This window comes from Opisthorchis viverrini (assembly GCF_000715545.1).
Source record: "Opisthorchis viverrini unplaced genomic scaffold opera_v5_67, whole genome shotgun sequence".
Lineage (NCBI taxonomy): Eukaryota > Metazoa > Platyhelminthes > Trematoda > Opisthorchiida > Opisthorchiidae > Opisthorchis > Opisthorchis viverrini.
The window spans coordinates 110210-129473 of NW_008751722.1; the positions used below are offsets into that span (position 1 = coordinate 110210).

At 41.2% G+C, this 19264-nt stretch overlaps 1 protein-coding gene across 1 annotated transcript in view; it reads left to right on the top strand.

Moving 5' to 3' along the window:
- Positions 1 to 2904: 2904 nt before the first annotated feature.
- Positions 2905 to 19264, top strand: part of T265_04147 (hypothetical protein) — a gene marked incomplete at both ends in the record, with an annotated part of 75271 nt that continues 58911 nt past the window's right edge. The window contains one exon of the mRNA XM_009168817.1: positions 2905 to 3100. Within this exon, the coding sequence (XP_009167081.1) occupies positions 2997 to 3100 (104 nt within the window). The remainder of the gene's footprint in view (positions 3101 to 19264) is intronic.

Here is a 19264-nt window from a genome sequence, read left to right on the forward strand (position 1 = left end):
TATAGCTACCTATAATGAATAGTTTATTGGCTGGATATCTCCGAATTGCTGGCGAAGAATAAATTCATTCTCACGGTTGCGAGAGCGGCAAATGGAATCGGAGTGAAGTTTGAGGATTGCTTTGGTTTTGGTACAACATTCAAAGCCACCTTGGAAGACATCGTCTAATTTTGTCTTGAATTTGTTGGCAGATAGTTGTGCAATATCTGAAGAGGATGAAAATTTCATAACACTGCAAATATGAGAAAGTGTGTTGAAAAGATCAAATTTCTCAATCCAATCAAGTCCAAGAACGTTCAAATTAGGACAGCCAGTGAGATAATAAGTTCCTGAGAAATACAAACTGTTGAAGGATACATCACTTGCCAGTCAATAGTACGGTACTGCCAGATTCAATTTTGGCCCGACGTTTCATGAATGGCACAACAGGCTTTTCTACCAAATCCCAACTGGAACGTGAGAGCAACTAAATATCTGAAGCTGTGTCGAAACGCAGACTGATTGGAACTTTGCTGTTGAAGAGTTTAAGGTATTTCCTTTGGGACTCAAATTCAACTTGGAATGTTGCCAATACAGATCTGAACTGCGGACGTCTCTTGCAGGGCCGCTTTTTGACTGTCGCTGATTGGACTGTTGAAACTCTTTTGGTTTTTGGGTACTGTGGTTTTGGGTCTTTGTGGCCCCAACGATGACACGTCTGGTACTGGTGGTTCTTGAAAGGATAGAAAAGTGTATATTTTCACTCGCCACAGGACCAACATGATGCCGGTGGTTTTTCCTCATGTGTGACAATGGTTCGTTCCAATGGCATGACACCACTGGTATTAGTAGGTCGAGACGACTGCTGTACCATTCCGGTATCGTGTTTTAGATCACGCAAACGTCAGTGGTGAGTTATTTCTCTGTAATATCCTTCTAGTGCTCAAGTAAGGAAAACAATCGAGTGCGAATATCTGATTCCTGAGGAGAATGGAGACAGAAAACGAGAATCAGACACTTGAACTGATCCTGTGCACGTGACTGCAATTAAAAATTTTTTCAGGCTCACGGTTGACAACACTGGCAAAGGTGACGTAGTCGTCGGCATGGCGCTTGGCCAATTTACTTCAAATGAATCTAACATTGAAAGCTGAATGCTGCTCACCGAAAATTTCACCAAGTTGTTCTACTGTTTGTACAACGTTTAGCTCCTTCGGCTTTTTGGGAGGAACGATGTTCTTGAACCGACCTCGATCGAGGGCTCCAAGTTTCCGGTCAAAGAGAAGGGATTCCCACGCATCATCTTTGTCGATAGACTCATTCTGGAAAGTATCGTCCCAGCAACTGTACCATGAATCGAATGTGGGACCGGATACCGGTTCGTAGAGAAATTCGGTAGCAGTTGCTGCGATAGAATCGGCAAAGGATAGTGAGCTAGAAACTGGTGTCCGATGACTAATAACTTGAGTAAGAGACTGAACAAGTCGCATTTGCGAAGGTTCGAACTGTACTTGTTTCTGTAAACGGATTGTTGTCAAATTTTCAGCTGAAAATTTATGTTTGTGGTTGTGTTGGGTTCCCATCGCCAGTGTCATATCCTCTTTGATAATGTATCAGTCAGATTCGTCATTTCACAGGGATCTAAAAGACAAAGGACTTAGAAGTTGTGCTGCAGATAACTGAATCGTTTCGTGAAATGGAATTTAACTGAACGAGAATATAAAATAGCTAACAGTCCAGTAATGTCAGTGAGGGACTGAATTGTGGAAGCAAGTTTTCAGTATACCAGGCAATCGTTAATAAAGTGGATTTGTTCGTTTGGGGGCAATCCTTCTAACACTAACACTGAAAATGCCACTATGCATCCGTTTAGAAAAGTACGTTATTTCTCCACTTGTTTATTGGATTTTATTAAGTCACCCTCTATCCTTGGTAGCAAATGACCAGTATAGAATCCAAATCTAGTTACCATCAGGTTTGGGGCTGCATAGCTGTGGAGTTCGGACTGGTTTAAACAATTTTCTCACATTTTTGTGAGAATTCTCTTGACAGACGTCTTGACAATTAGAGTGATGTTCTTTCCTTGATTAAGGAATGTGATTAATGGCTTTACATTGTAGATTTATCCCTATCATTCTTCTCCCAATACAGATTCAATGGGTAATCAGACTGCAAACAGGCACACACAAGTTCACCCGTCCCAGGATTTCGTTTTGCCGGGCTACAAACTTCTAGCTTGCAAACTGGGAAAACATGACTACGCGAGATATGTTTGTGCTTGTTGAACCATCAGTTGTGTCCTCATTCCCAGTATGCGCATAAATGGATTATGCTTGTGTGGGATAAAGTGAGTCCACGAGATCAAATGAAGCCAATCTGTCCTAATTAATTATAAGGTGCTGATTGCCTTGTGCACTTGCCATTTTCACCCCTGGTATGGGCGATTTTCACACCCGATATTGTGCTGCCTCTGCGTTGTTTCAGATGTTGCGTGCACACCGACAAACGCGTGTGCAAATTCCGGCTTGTTCCATTTAGCCTCTCAATGTGGCCACTGGTTCTACGTTGTGCGGGGGCGCGGCATGTGGGTGAAAACAAGATACCAAGGATTTCACGGAATTCGATGTACACTGGTTTTCGAGGGTCTCTCCGTACAGTCCGCACACTTAACCGCCCAACATCACGCTATGACGTCTGGTTACACCGAATCCACACATAAAACAAAGGGAATCTTGACACTCCGGGCCATTTATTATGTGCTGACATTATTCTCTAATGCGCAGGGGTGATGGATGCGAGATAAGGGGCGTCATGTGCTCGGTTTCGTCGGACAAAACCGATTCGACGTAATATCAGTAGTTGTTTGGTGGAGTTAGGAAGTCAGTTGAATAAATCTGTGGCTTGACTACATTCAGCGGAACGGTACTTTGATCGCTCGTTGCAGAAGTTACCGCGATTTGACTTATATTTGTGTGCACAGGTGCGCAGTGAAAATGGACATTGACTATCTGTAAACCATGGTGTTCAAGCGTATCGTCTTCCTTCGGTGGACTCTATTTACTTGTTTGGTAATATATCCGAGCAATGGATTGAACGGAAATTTGGGATTAATATACCGAATGTAAGTTATTAATCTGAGGTAGTGTACAGAAACCTAGCTTCCATGCATAGAATCAGAGCATGCTCTAATTGGCCGATTTGTCCACATGAAATTATGTTTTGTTCCGCTCGATCGTCAAAGCAAATTCACTGACCGTTTGTTAGGACCAATTATTTCAAGCAATAATGATTTTTGAGAAAGGGTCCACAGTTAGCCCTCTCTTCTGCTGTAGCAATTGAGCACCAAGGTCAGACTATAAGACAACATAGGTCATGAGTACTGTACAGACGGTTGTCCTTGGCCTTAAGATTTACAAGCTGGCGTCTGTCACTTAATGTATATGTAGCGTTCAAGAAGCAGAACGCAGGTGATCCAGATGAAATGTAGACGTGTGAGCGTCACTAGGATTGTCAGCTAGTGAAGTCTTTTCGAAGAAAACACACTGATGCGGGATAAAGCGGTAACGTTCAAATTTTTCGAGCGTCACGAGTCACTTCTCTCATGAATACACTGAATAAAACCTGGATTACGCTGTAGTAACAAAACGTTAGTATCAAGAATATGCTTATAAACCGTTTGGAAGTACGATTTCTTCGAGCGAGAAGTTCCTGGACTATTAATCTTCAGTCCAAATACGGCGACAATGGAACAAGCATGAGAGGAACAATGACGAAATGGGCGGATATTACAAACGAACCTATTGAAAACCTCTGTCGGCTCACACAGACTGGGAATGTAAAGGCGAAGGAGAATAGAGTCACTTAAAGTCATTGGTTTGATACCCGTCAGTCTGTACTGGGATATTCAGTTTATTGATTTTGGTGTGACAGTGAGTCGAAGCAATCAGGTCTTTGAAGATGGCTGTTTGGAACTTTCTTCCCTTTTCTTTTGACCACATATCAGTAGATGTTCTCATATCCTCTCTGTTAGTTGTTCCATCGTTTGACGATATATCCAGCCGCAAACAAACACTAAAACTGATGGGTATACATAACTTGGGCCATATTAAACAACCTGTTATTGAGACTTTGAAAGACCATTCTCAAATTGGGTTTCCAGCTACATTTGACTAATCCTGTTTTATGTACTAGAATTTCATTCATAAGGCAGAAATTCGAGTTGCATTCGACGAAATGTTAGATAGGATAAGCTGTGTACCCATCCAGTTGGGTCAGCTGTAATGATGCACTGCTCAGAGCCTTGAGCCCCGATTTCACGAATCTGTTCACCCTGCGTCCTTCAATAAAGTCACGCGATCAAGTCACTGGTCCCACATGATTAGTTCAAAATATATCTACTCTGCGATATTTCTTCTTAATAGGAATATCTTCGCCGAAGTGATATACTTCTTCCCAGCGTGGCTTTTTTGAGGGTCTAAACGTCATCTTAGTACCAGGTTGGTGGAGGAACTTCCAAAATGGTTGTGGATAATGTTTTGTCAAATATAGTCCTTCAGAAAATTGATTGAAATTTTCTCTTCTATGAGCCTGGTGCGGATCGTCAACTACTAACTGAGGTCCCTCAGCGTCCAGCGTTGTCTGTTTTGCTTCAGCGTTAGGAAGATGTCTCCTGATCACTAAGGGGAAAATGTTTTGAAGCGGATGGATTTTTCGTACCATCCATTTTTATGCACTCATTAAGGTTGCATTATATCATTCATAAGAAAGTCAGGAACGATACAACCGATCAGTCACAAAAATTGACGGTAATAATCCAACCAAACTTGATGTTACACAACGTTCGATTTCGACTTCCTTCGCACCGAATACAGTGCAGATATATCTGGCTCAAGACTGATTACAGTCACCGAGCGAGGCAACCGAGCTGATCAGATGATTAGTTGTTGCCTGTTATCCGTTGGTTTTAATTCTTCTATGATAATACTCTCCTAACCTTAAACTTCGTGGTGATAGTCGACTTCGTTGTGGCTCAACCTAATGAACTGACTTTCCTTCTGAGCTACATACTGGGTGCTCAAAAAGACTTGCGCGTAGGGTGATTTGATTCTCGAGCCATTTCTTCGAGATGAATACCCCTCGTCAAAAAGACTATGTACAGTATATGCCTCGAATTTTGCCGAACGGCCAATAACATGTGCGTTTATGTGTTGAGCAGACGTAATGATCGGAGAGCTAGAACTGATTTGCGCGAAAACAAAATAGAATATAACAGTGGGAACAGTTTATGAAATTTGAGGACCAGAGACTTGTCATGTACCGTTATATATGCATGGTTCGGAGAACTAAAATAACAAAACAAGAAAATGTAAATTGGCACATGTGTGAGTATTGTCCAGCTCACGGCTCTGGATTGGACCAAAACTACATCGGTTCGAAGCAACAAGTTTAATGAGGATTGCCGAGGAAATATTCTTAAGGATACCAGCCAAAAATCTCCGTGGCTCAAGCTTATTTTTCTTCAACTATATCCCCAGGACTGCTTGGGATATAATGCTGTAACGAAGGCTATTTATTTCAGAACACCCAGAATAAACGCACTACTGCTATTTGCAAGTCAAAATAATGCCTAATAATAGTAACGACTTGATCCCTTGTTTGTTATATCCCTCTGCTGAATGTGCTGCATAACGACAGTATCATGTTCCAGTTTGTGCAATCGTTGAAACGTCACAGTGTATTTTTGATGCAACACACTACTGCTACTACCTATAGTATCGTTAAAAACACTCAGACCACCACAACCGGTTTCACCCAACTTGGGACTAATCAGGTAGGTTCAGTCCAAGAGATTATGCTACACTTAAAATCATATTGTACTAACTTGCAAGATACACTCGTCGGCACATTGGTTCTGTTTTAACATGAGTTGACTAATGATTCTCTCGCGAAACACCACAGTAAAGTAAAACTAAATATATCTCACCAGTTGTCCAAACTCTGATATTTAAAAATGTAAGGTTGACAACAACTTTCGGACTACATCAAATCGATTCGTTTGATAGAAGGCGTATGAAGAGTTTTCATCAATACTATGAAAGGTACGTCAGAGGGATCATCTGGGACGGAAAATATCTCACTTATGTTTGGTGTAGGGGTAGTTTCGAGAATATCCGTTTAAAGGGCGTTTTTAGCTAGTTATTTTGCTTTTTTGTTTGTGATTTCTTGCTTTATGAACTGCACTGTTTTCATCCACGACAGTAGTAGTACTCAAAAGCATAATGAGGCAGAAAAACACTTTGGCACATTAGAAACTGAAATAATAAATACCTTGGTAACAACCAATAATTTAATAGTAAACAAAATATTTTGGATATGTATATTTCCTCTTTTACCAAAGATTCCTCCTTTACAGAAATCTTGTTTATAGGAAAATTGTAACGTTCGCAAACTCAAATGATTAGCTAGTAGCAAGATTAACGATTATCCGCAGCAGAGGACCGAGCCTAAAATGTCGCAATTAAGATATGAAATGGCGTATTCTGGCAGCATTCGAACGTAACCGGAAAAGTGCCATGGAGTTTCTAAGTAATTATTGTTCATGTATTGAATTATCAAGAGCTTATACAGGCAGTCATACAGCATGATGTGAAAAGAGATTTTATAGCTCAGATTATTCCTTTCGAAGGTTTGGCTAAGCCGGCTAGTCGGTTGCTACAAATTTGGCAGGCACAGAAGATATTTCGTTCAGCAGTCTTACTGCCATTGTTCGTAAGCACCCAAAAGAGTCGTTTATGGCAGCTGTCATTGTAGGGTGACAGTGCTGAGCATTTCTATTTGGCTTATGCAGAATACCTACTCCATTCTACAATGAACATTCACCCGGAGACTCAGAGCCATATCAAACTATAGGCTGAAAGGTTGATTGCTTATGATAAAACTTCAGTTTACGTGCAAACAAAAGCATTTCACCATCATGGATGATACGTTAAGCTATAAATTGCAACTCAGTGTGAATGTGTGGCCCAATGGATAATAGGGGAGTGTAAATTGGTGTGAAGCGCCAAAAACTTCTTGTTACGGAATCGAGCCATGCATCCCCAATAACAGTTCACAAAAAACAGAGCATCTGGCGTCCTCTTCCGCTGCAAATGCATCCATCACATTTGAGGATGCATAGCAAACTTCTTAGCAATTTTGAGCTTGACGAATTATGTTAGGTGAAATCAAGCATGTAAAGGTTTCTTCACCGGCTACTTTGGATCACCTCTGATTTGCGTACATTGAGGGGAAGTAAAGTTTTGTGTGTACGGTTAACAAACCTTGTCTTCTTTTCAGCTCGGAGAATATTGCACGAATACAGTTTACTCTGTCTCATGAATATCCATTTATGTACACACTTCAGCCTATCTAGAATGAGATACGTCAGTGAATTCCAGATCCTATTATCAACAAGTTTTCAGAACCGTTCGAATACTGAATACTTGTAGATACTGTGATTCTGCATAACTATCGTTTAAAAGCAGTCGCGGAAATTGGACAATTTTGCAAACAAACCAACAAATCTTAAGATAAAACTGTTTAGAACAACTTAGTTTCGATGTAACTAGCAACCTTTTGGAACTGATTTCGGTTGCTTATCAGTGGAAAGTTCGGAAACACCTTTTTTGACAACGAATGTAGTTATCGGTTTTAAGGGAACTGTTGAAAAAATGGGTTCAGCGTCAGTAGTTACTTTAAAAGTTTATATCGAAATGCTGTACTATGCAAATGTTGGCTATTGTTGAGCATTGCCATAGTTCTCACCTTACCGCAAATAAAACCGTGAATTTAAACCTGGTATTCGGAAACTATACCATTCAGCAACTGTTGGCTAAATAGCAACCCAGCCAACATGCTCCAGTGTCGTACACGAGGTCCTTTTGAGAGTAAGGCGCTATTCATTTCTGTAACCCAAGGAAAAGTGTGCTTTTATATACAGATGTTTTCTGGGTGTATTAACGTCTGCGCTTTCCTATGCTTGGCCAAGTCGTAGAAAGTCTGTTTACCGTTGTCGGTTTTTCCAGGGTCACTAGTGTTTTGAAACAACTACGGATAAATCAACCAAATTGATGGGAAGGGGAAAACATTGCTTGAGTGTCTAACTGTGGATTGATTAATGTCTGTTTATCCTAGCTACAGACCCACGCTGGCAATGGGTCTCATAATTTTGTTCCAGAAAATGTTGCCCGGCTTCTTATAGGGGCCGAAGCTGCGCTGGGAAGATTCTGTCCACCGAGACAATTGCACTTGAAATATTCCTTGCAGTCAAAGGCGAACAAGTTGACTGGCGACAAATGTTCTGCTTGGTTAACAAATCTTGAGATTTCCCCTTGTTGGCACCACTAAGCCGTACTTCTCACTGGCTTTCATGGAAAATGAGAAACAAACGTACGTGAAGGACAAAATAAAAGAACATAAATGGCTCTAAATAGATCATCTGAAACTAGGAAACGGATTACTACCCTTGTGGCATGTTTGATCCAAGCGTATCTCAGGAGTGACAGCCTGATGAAGGATCCCTGATATCAGTCACCTCAGGCTACATCCCCGCTTCATTGGGTGGGGTTCAGCTAGATAGGAAGTCTCACTAAGGAAAAAGCCACCCGGTACCCCTTAACCCCTGGGCATAGGACATTTCAACCTTGGAACACCAGTTCTTAAGTTGGAAAACTATCAAAGAGAGGAGGAGGGTGGAGAGGGACACTTAGTAGGAGTGAACCATCGTATTACCGTTTAATTATCTAAAGCTCATTATTCTATGAGAATATCTTCGACCAAGTGTGCAAACGACCTAGTTCGTTTGGGACGCGTTATTTTTCTACAAGGCAGATAACCGATGAGAATGTGATGTGTCACGCTGAGTGTACTGTTCGTTGTTCAGGATATGTTTTCGCACAGACCTCATCCTAACAAGAAGCACCATGACAAGCTCCATTTCGGCCAACTGTATTTCGCATACATACAGTACGTGCTTCTGATTATCTACATACTATCCAGGCATAGTTTCTGCTTACTATTTCTTCGGTTGTATGACAGTCACGGTTTACCGTACAGTGTGAGAAAACCTATCCAGCTATATCCAGCTGTAGAAAAGTTTATCATATGGTTGTATTTGACCAAGAAAAGAACATACATGAATTTATACATGAATGCATGTTGCCTAAGAAGTAACTGATGGAGTTTCGCTTATGTTGTCGAGAGACGATGAGTCATAATCATTATAATGTATGTCTACCTAGAAACCGTTTGCTTGCTTCAACGGTGATTAAAAGTACCTCATTGTTTATCAATTCCTAGCATACGACTCAGGCGAGTTATAGCTTACGGGCACTTAGAAGTTCAGGCTTCCGGTTAAAATACTAATTAGATATAAATTATCTGCAGACTTGCACAGGATCTCGATCTCATTCAGCTGTCCGTGCGCATCTATTTGGGTACTCTAAGATTTATGCCAATACGAAGAATATTTTCGAATGCCATTCCTCAGTTCCAAGTCACAATACCCAGATCGAAATTAATCAGGAGGTGACTGCCGTCGGCGGAATGCGCGCCAAAAAAGTCGTTGAGGTTAATGGGATCTGGAGCAACTTACAAACATACACAAACAGTTTGATTGATGGTGTTTTGGTGCTCTTGAGAAAAAACAAATTGTAAGCAATAAAGATGATTTAGTTCTGTAAACAGGCAAAAATATTCAAAACCTGCAACGTGTTTTGCAAAAATAGGTTAATGTACGGTGCACTATGAATGGCTGTTTTTGAAGATACAGCACTGATCTTAGGAATTAAAGCTTGTCGTTTGTTGTCAGAGGCTTTGTGCTCATCACTCGGTATTTCGAAATGCAGTTCCGTGGAATGTTACCCTCGAAGTTGCTATACGAAAAGACAGGTCAATGGCAAAAGAGGCCTATTTTCATTGAAACTCTAAACACATCCTTTGATTCTCTTAGGTTACGATACGTCATGTTCCACACCGAACGATGGCATCAGCATTTCCGTGGCCACCTATTCGCTTAACGTTAAGATAGCAGCCAATAGATCAAAGACTCCTGCTGATCATGCTGTCTACAACATGGTGATGATTTCAAGTGCCTATTGACAAGACATGGTACAAATCTTAGCTTAGTATACCCGTTTAAATTTGCCAGGTAGCCTGTTGCAAGTGTGGCGATAAGCTACGAAGTCGATTTCAATTTTATGTGATTCCAGTTTCCATCCAGATCTGGCTTTACGGGAGAATTGAGGGCTTCTATTTCAAGACGTGTTCATGTTTCGAAGTTGCTCAGGACCATACCTTGTGAAAGGTGCTCATTCTGACAGTTTTATATCAGCTCTGACCAAGCATCTTATATAAAATGTGCCTTTTGGTGGTTTGCAAACGCCTGCATCATCATCGTTGAGCAGTCCCTCTAATATTCGTGCAAAATAATCTTGACCGATCCATAGTTGGGTAAAGTTGCCATTAGTGATAATTTGTGATTTTCGGCTGCAGCACGGTTTTAACTCCAACCACCGAACTTTTGAAGGAAAGGCTTCATCACTTCCACATGCTGACTCTAAACAAAACCGACCTACAGAAACCTTAGGATCTGACTGAAAATTTGGATGACGAACTGCACTTGGTCGATTAATTTTAACCCACCAGTATACATAGAGCAGATCTTACGAAGAGGTTAGAGCGAATGTCTGGTGGCAGAAAAGCAGTGACAATCGTCCTTTTGTGCGTTCGAACTCAGCTTCCATTCAAAAGATATGTTACTCCTCACCCATCCCCCAAACGTTACCTTCAGTGCAGCATAGCTTGCGGCAAGCTGTGGCATTAGAGAGGTTCTCAATAATAGTCTGAAGGATAAATCACTGCTGACTGATTCTTTAAAAGTTATTATGAACTCTACGTAGGTCGAAATGTAGTTGCATATATTACATAATGCAAAAGCATTTATTAGTCTGGCTCACATCTGGACTATAGTCACAAAGCGAATGCCAGAACCAACAAATTAATCGGTGCAAAACCGAGTGACTCCTGTGACTTGAATTAGCGAATGCAGCACAATTTACTCAGTACCACATATGCGAGTTAGATGCCATTGCCACATATCAACCTTCCAGGGTCAACTTCATCCGCAAGCCACTGAATCCTCTTATTCGCCTTTGGTCACGTCATACATTACATTGGTAGAACTGACAAAACGCTCAAAGTGAGCACAGGAAAGTTTGAGAGGCCGTAAATTAACCTTGCAGCGTGACGCTATTTTGACTACAACTACTGTAACACAACACACGGCGTGTGCTTGAGAAAAACGATGGCGCTACGTTTTACAGCCTACCATAGAATGTATTTAAATAAAAGGGTACTAACCTCGCAGAAATTTAGCAGGTCATAACACCTCCCTCATTACGGGTACCTTTTGGCTGCCATCCTTATTTATTTTCTTGTTCGACTAACTTCAGCAGACTGACCATAAGCATGTCCAGAATTTTATCCTAAAATATAATTCAGTTACGCCGGGGATGCCAATCGTGATTCTTATCAGATATTTAGAATAGAAATTTATAGCGGAGGAGCGATAAAGTCTGGCTGTTGAGACAAAAGAGAAGGATCTATTAAAATCTTGGCCCTATATATAATGCGAGAGAAACTATTCCCCGGCTGAGTTTCCTGGGTATTCACTGCATGCAGTCACCTAACGTGTCTAAGTTCAGACATGTAACTCAGCCCTAGATAACACGTTTGCTTGTGTCCGGTATTCAGCATATCCTAAAAGTATCTACTGCAAATGTGACATTTCCTAGAACTAGCGCACATTCATAAAAAGTTAACTGTATGTTGCTGGCAACACATCCCCAATGCTATTCCTAGGTGGATCATTTAGTGGTCCTAGTGAATGGTTAACGAACTGATTTGATTAGCGTTGCCGGAGTAACAAAACAATGCACTGTAGTTAAGACATCCTGAAATCTAATGAAGACGGCTTCAGTGATGCGCAGTAGCCTTTGATTCCTCGTTAGAAGCACAATGTGGAGAGAGTCGTTTAGATTTATTCAATAGGAATGGCTTGTAAGTTACGCTCGAATCTTTTGATAGTGGCTCTGCCACTGTTCTAAAAACACATCGTTGAGTGTACTTAACAATGTGCTCTGATGGATGGTGATATCGTTATTCAAAATGAGACAGATCAATGAACTCCACTGACATCGTAGTGAGTAATTTCAGGGGCACCCTAATCCGTCCAAAATAGTGTCGGTAGAAAATCTTTCGCCTGGATTTTATCAAAAAATTATGGAAACGTTATGTCATTGTATAGTCTCTCTCAAAATCTGACGCGAAATTTTTATCTGTGGAAATAGTTTAATAGTGCTGAACTACCTAGTTGGTATCCATATGAACACATGCAACTACAAGATACGTACACCTAGACACCACCCATAATGCTGACAGAGAAAAGTCAGGGATAAAGTTTACAACGTTGATACTACAGGTTCGCAGATCGTCAGTCATGTTACGTGATAATAATTTGCCCTACTGAATAAATAATTTGTGGTCAAATAGCCTCAATGCAAACGTCCATTTTGGTACCGTATTTTACCGGCTTCACGGTAAACCGAGTAACCCGGAGGTTGCCGCGTAAGCATTTACCGCCGTGACTCTGATGATAAGCAAGTTACCTGTCATGTTATTTAATACTTCAGCAAAAGGGTGAAATAGTGCAAAACAATAAATAACAAAAAACGCAGCACAATTAGGTTATTTAATAAGGTTAGAAGTTCGTAGTTCTTCATTGGAGGTTTTTCGGCCTGATTGGAATAGTTGTTTTCACTCTTCAGTGGTTCAACCTCCCATCATAAAGGTCTTTCTCACCAATGCACATGTGACATTATATTTCGTTTCATCCGATCTAGTTGCGTTACTTTTGTGCTGCTTATGAAATGGAGTGGGTTCAATGGGCTTTGCTCAAACGGCTGAGGAGATGATGAGGTGAAGTACTTGCGACACGTGAGACTGAATCCGCAACTTCCAACAATCTTCTCAGGGTAGCTTAATTTAATACCTTTGATCCCCAAATGTTCTGATTGAAATCACTAAGTCATATAGTAAGGATTTATCTGGAACTAGCTAACGCAAGAAGCAAGAAGCTAATTCGGTCCACGGAAGAAATTTCATAGCTGTACAGATTCGATTTTCAAACAAAACTGTATTAAAAGAAATTAGCTTCAAGACATTTGTATGTGGGTCAATGTTCGTCCAAAGTCCCCCGTTGATGATGAATTTAAAGGGGAAACGGACGACCGGAAAACGTTTTGGAAGAAAACGTTTGAATATGTGTAGATGTGAAGTCACATGAAAGGAAATTTTGAAACGACAATTCAGTCTAGCAAACAGACAAACGGAATATTAAATATACCGTGCGTATTGATAGTATAAGTCATCAGTTGTCAAAACCGCGCACTTCCATGTGATAGATGATTCGATAGATCCCTGGCAGTTTAAACTTCTTCCTCATTGTGGCTAACTTTATGGCGTATTCCGGATAAGTTCATTATGCCAGACAAATTTGTTCTCGACGGTAGTATACTTCCCGGCGAAAAAGCAACTTCTACCTTGAAAATATGAAGGAATTTCGAAAGGGTGGGTTTGGACGTGATCGCTACAGACACGTCATACGATTAAAAAGTAGCGCCGAAGCTTTTGAACTTAACCATTGGATTGCTCGCGTGTCTGGATGTTGACTCCTTATAGAAACTTTTGAGGTACCATGCACTCCAGTAGCTGTACAGGCGATTGCACTTGATGCACAAAGAGGCCATGGCCCTTCAGTGTGTTGGCTGATTCGATGTTTCTTCTGTTAGGTCCACCATAGAGTTCCGACTTGTTTTTCTCTTAAACTGACTAACGGAGATGCTGAATGAAGAACCTCCAACGTCCAAGAGTAGCGAGAGAAATCAACAAAATCCGATTATCCTGGGATCGACAAGGCAATCGAAAATTTTCACGTCGCCGAGCTATGTTCAATTTAGCCCGAATAGTTTTTGGATTCATTAGCCACTGCTTACCTTACTTAAGACAAACTTTAAAGTTCAAACGCCGGTTTAGGCTTCCTAGGCCTCAGTTTGTTCGTTTTTTCTGGAGTATCACATGAACTATGAGTCGACGTCTATCTCAACGAATAATTGAGTACCTGCCATCATGCCCCAGGAATGAAAAAATACTCGCAAATTAACCTGGTGACCATTGATTTCCTGAACAAGCAGTTTACTATAATTTTACTCAATTCCGGCTAATTGTTCGAAATTCTTCTGAAAAAAGTCACATTTGAAATAAAATGATCTTGTTACTACGTCCCAATGTGGTCTTAATGAGGCACGTGGAACCATTAAACTCGGCCAAATAAGGAACATGTTCTAAGGAAGATTCCGCAAACTACTTTGGGGCCTACTTTCCTAATTTTTAACACCTAATTTCACTTTCTATCGCATAACTTCGCAGAGATTTGTGCAGTATTCCTATTAGGTCTCATCGAATGCTTTGCTCTCAAGCGTCACAATTTGTATGATCTTTGGGTGCGAACGGTTATCTTGGTGACTGCAGTAACCCACAGCAATAAAAGAGGTTCTATCCACAATGGAAGAATGTGAATAATCCTCGAAGGCTACATACAGGATACAAAAATGATACGCACAGTGGGAAACTGCATGCATTTTCCAAAATCAAGTCGGTAAATTTACGGGGGGATTTTAGTTACTCGCTGTCGGAAAGTAGTTTCAGAATTATCGCATTTTTGTTTTTGGTGTGGCTCAGGTGTAAGTCCTTTTGTCGTTTCGGTGTTCGGGGCCTGAACCAGTTAGGAATTACATGCGGGCAAATGGGATTAATTTTCATGATGTGATATGACGCACCTCAATTTATCCGCTTCAGTAATGCGTACGTCAATGTTCTTATTTTCACTTAATTATGCGTAAAATCCAAGATCCAGAAAGTTTGTTTATCGCGGAAGGCCATTGTTGGTATAAAACTGCACATGTAATCAAGGTATTATCGTGCAGTACCAGGACTTGCTTTAAAAATGAAAGAGAACAGCCAAGCATATCCAGAAGTTGCAGCCAGCTGGATGAAAGATGACTCCATATTTCATGGTGCCATTTGACACATCAGTACAAGGAACTCTGTGTGGCATTAGGAAAACTGGAATACTATTAAACAGATAAGCAGTATGATAAACATACGCCCAAATGTAATGTTATGGAGTTATTCATCAACTCAGCAGTCACTGTCTCATGAAAGAATCGCTAACGTTAAACGGTCAGCAATCAGCCAAAAATTAAAACTAACCATATATGAACAGTTTCACATATAAATAAGGTCGCATACTCAAACGACCTATTGGAGATAGTCCTCTGAACCTTTTACCAAAACGCTTCTGCGATCGTTCCAAACCAGAAAGTGCATGCTTTCAACTTGCACACGGTGAACACAATTTAGCCAGTTGAGGAAAGTTTACCTGAAAACATAAATGAGTCTCTATAAAAGGCCAAGGCGGATAGTTGGAGAATAATCCAAACGTTGTATCGCCAGAAAGTGCTTCAAACTCTTTTGGGTGCTGTATTCCACTTCCATAAGCATAAAGGTTGCTGAATAATGCACTCGGAAGTTTTCGTGAAGGATATCTTCCAGCTGAAATAGCCATATATCGGACAGCTATTCGAGACTTAAACAGTAGTTGGGGTGGTATCGGACACGTGTATCAATAAGGGCCAACCGGATTTCCACCCTTGTTTCCGTCATTGTGGTAGCTGATCAGTTAGGTCGATTTATGGCACCAAAGCACCACTAAACACCTGCGTATCCCACGCGAATTATTATTGATCAGGTGAAAGCCGACGTGTTCGCCGAGCTTGTCAAATAGCTCCCGATTATTCCTTCAGCATACCATTGAGTGGGTCTCCTCGTGTAATGACGAAACGTTTGACACCCATTTGCCAGACTCCGTGAGTGGATCAAATATTACATGGTCAACAGCCAATGAACTCACCCAAGCTGCAAATATTTGGACGCACACCTCACGTGATCACTCAGCGTCACAGTTTTCGTATTCGAGGATCACTTTAAACAATGGAATAGGCTAACCTACGAATTAAAATAAATTTTCTGTGAACTTCCTTTGCTGAAAAGTTATTAAATTCTTCAAGACGACGACGAAATAAGAGAGCCTATCAAAATACTGTATGAAACAGTTGAATCTGTTCAGAAATTCATTATCCGAAAAAATAAATGTCCCGGAAAAAACGCTAAACGTCTTGTTAGACGCGACATTACCTATGAGGTTGATGATATGTCCCAAACTAGTTTGAAGTGTTGTTATGTCAAGGAAAATACTTTGATATCTTGAGTATAGTTCCGGCTAAAACGTTCGCTAGCTAGTGAGCTAGAAATTTAGTTGAAGATTTTTGGAGACGCGTGATTCAGCTTTGATTCATCTGGATCTCCTTTCGACCTCAAATCAAAGTGCACATGAGTGCTAATTCGCCCTTAATAAATACATATCTTTGCGGAGTTTGAACATTTCATTTGACTGCGTACATATGCCATGGTTTGAACAAGAACGACGTGAGGAACATTAATTTTTTCGGGGTTTGTTCTGTTGATGGTAGACGTAAAGAAAACTACCAGTCAGTTGCGTCAACAGACAGACCAGACAAACTATGCCAATGCAAAATGCAGCTGTCAACTCTCACGGTGAAATTTAAATTTACATATGTTCAAACCATTCTCAGGGTTCTGACGCGGTTATTCATATCAAGTAGTTTTCGCGCTGACAACTGTATTCAGTTTAACAATCTGTCAGGAGTGAAAATTCTACTTTTGCGTATCCAAGACAATACAACAACAGTTATTCAAACACTCAGATATTAAGGTATGAAATCTCTCTACTGTCCACAAATTTTCTACAATTGTTTGGTATGAGGCAGAACGCAAAAGCACTCCCCATGTGCGAAATTATCAAGTTACCTGCAATGTGCTTTGTTTAAAATTAGAAATGTACTCTGATGCAAGTTCACTTATATCCATTCGGTGTGGATGGATCCGTCTAAAATGTTTCCAAACTAAAAACAAATGAGTTAAATTACTTTGGCCTTCATATCGCTGCAGTACAATATGCGGCATCCGCGTACCATTTGACCGCGAAGTGCGGTTCACCGGTTGACACAAGTACTGGTAACAGAGTGGACTACTCATCGCTCCATGCAAACTGTCCGACTGCACCCGTGCAGTGAAATCTTCACCGGTAGGAAAACAGCAGAGGTGACTTGCAAATGTTCGCCAGATGAATGCCCGTACTATGGTGTTTTTGGAGTGCTCGGGAGCACCAAAAGCGATGAAGGCGCCATCAAGCTTTTAGGTGTGCTTCTTTCTTAGCCAGACGTTGACGAACTAGAACAGTCAAATGGCTGCTGGGGAAGCAACTTATGCTTTATCGGTATTGACCAGTCACTCCAAAGGAAGTATTTCACAATTATGTTAAACGGAGAGTAAACTGGCTGAAAACGAGCTCACAAGTGGCCTGTGAACCGTACAGCTTATGCATAGTGCTCTTGTGTGGTGTGATTAGGCAACGTTTGATAATCCGGCTGAAGACCAATACTCGTGGCAAAGCCAAAACCGGTACCTACCTGGTCACTTTTGCAGAATGACAACCGAGAAGTGTCAGCAACTACTGTAAACTGGGAAAATTTCGGACAAAGAATGACAACACCAAACATAACAGGTAGTTCATGATCAAGCCATTGATGGAAGTCATCGGCCTGCAGAAAGCAGAGGGAAGCAGAAAGCGCCAGGGAAATAGGGCGAAGCCAAACGAGGATAAGCAACGAATACGCGAGTGTATGTAGGGTTCAGGACGTTTGTGTGAATAAACAAGTACCGAACTGTCCGTTTTACTGTAGCAGAGTGACGAAAAAACTAATGAGAAACAAACAGATTTGGCAAGATTATTGGGTGGACAAAGCAGTTGAAACGCATCGACTTCACCAATGACTATGTTCACTATTTTTTCCCTACGAAGCTTGGTGTTCCGCATTTTGAATCAAAGGTCTGAGTTGTTTGGGCTAATTGCTTTCCAATGTCCTTTAGTTTGAGATCCAGAGATTATCGTCGTCTACTACCTATACGCGTGGCCCACTGAGAAAATTAAACACTCCAGTGGATCGTGCTGATTGCTTCCTTACCTTCTGGAAGGCTGATGTGACGGCCAGTGCTGACCAGATCTTGGATGCGTGTACTGCGTCTTTTAGCTTCACGCAGTTTGATGAGAGAGGTTATTACCATCTGAGCTATGCTGGAGACCATTTCGGTGCTCAAGCCATTCAGTAAGAGTTGTAATGTTACACCGAATTTTATTTACTAATGCGCAAATGGCGCGCACAAAGAGAAACTAGTCTGAATTGTGCGGAGATCTGGACAAGCAACAATACAAGCGCTGTGTTCAGGAGCACTACGCCGTATAAGTTCCGTCCGGTGGTACGGAAAAAGCTATTTGTGTGTTATCGACCCAGAGAAAACGGATTCTGTGGTTCACTCAGCTGGGAAGCGCCGGAAATTTATAATTTCAGAAACATTTTGAAAGGTGTCGCTTTATTACTGGTCACAGTATTGTTCTTGATGTAAGAGACTCGCTACAGCGCAAGGTCGACCAAGTTTTAAGACTAAACAATAGAGAGTTAGCGATACTAGTAACAGTAGTGAGTGAAGTAATCACTTTCCAACCCCAATATTACACCTGAAACCTCATCATGACTTAAGTCTACTTAGCTGTAATGGTGTCCTAGGTTGGTGCGGTCACTGTCGGTTATCGTGGGCTGTCAGCAGGAATTGTCTCTATTCGTCCTATGTTATTGTCCGCAGCCTGCTTGATTTATTAATGCGGTGCCAACAAACCGGTTATATGTGGCTAGGCTATTATGGTGACACCATTGGGAGTCACACAAATGTACTGATAGTGTTACTGATTTCATGGGATGACCCGCAGTTGTTCCTTGCAGGTTGATTTTCTGGAGTTAAAGAATGGAGTTTTCTTAACCCAGTCTCATGCCTGTCTCAGTGACCTGCAGTTTCTCACTGTCATTATTGTAGGACTTTCCCGGTTGTAACCCAGACGACCACCGAACCATTTTCTGATGGTTTTCTTATACATGCATAAAAGTCCGGCCAAGCACACTTTAGGTTCCAGACTCGTGATCTTGCACGCATGTCA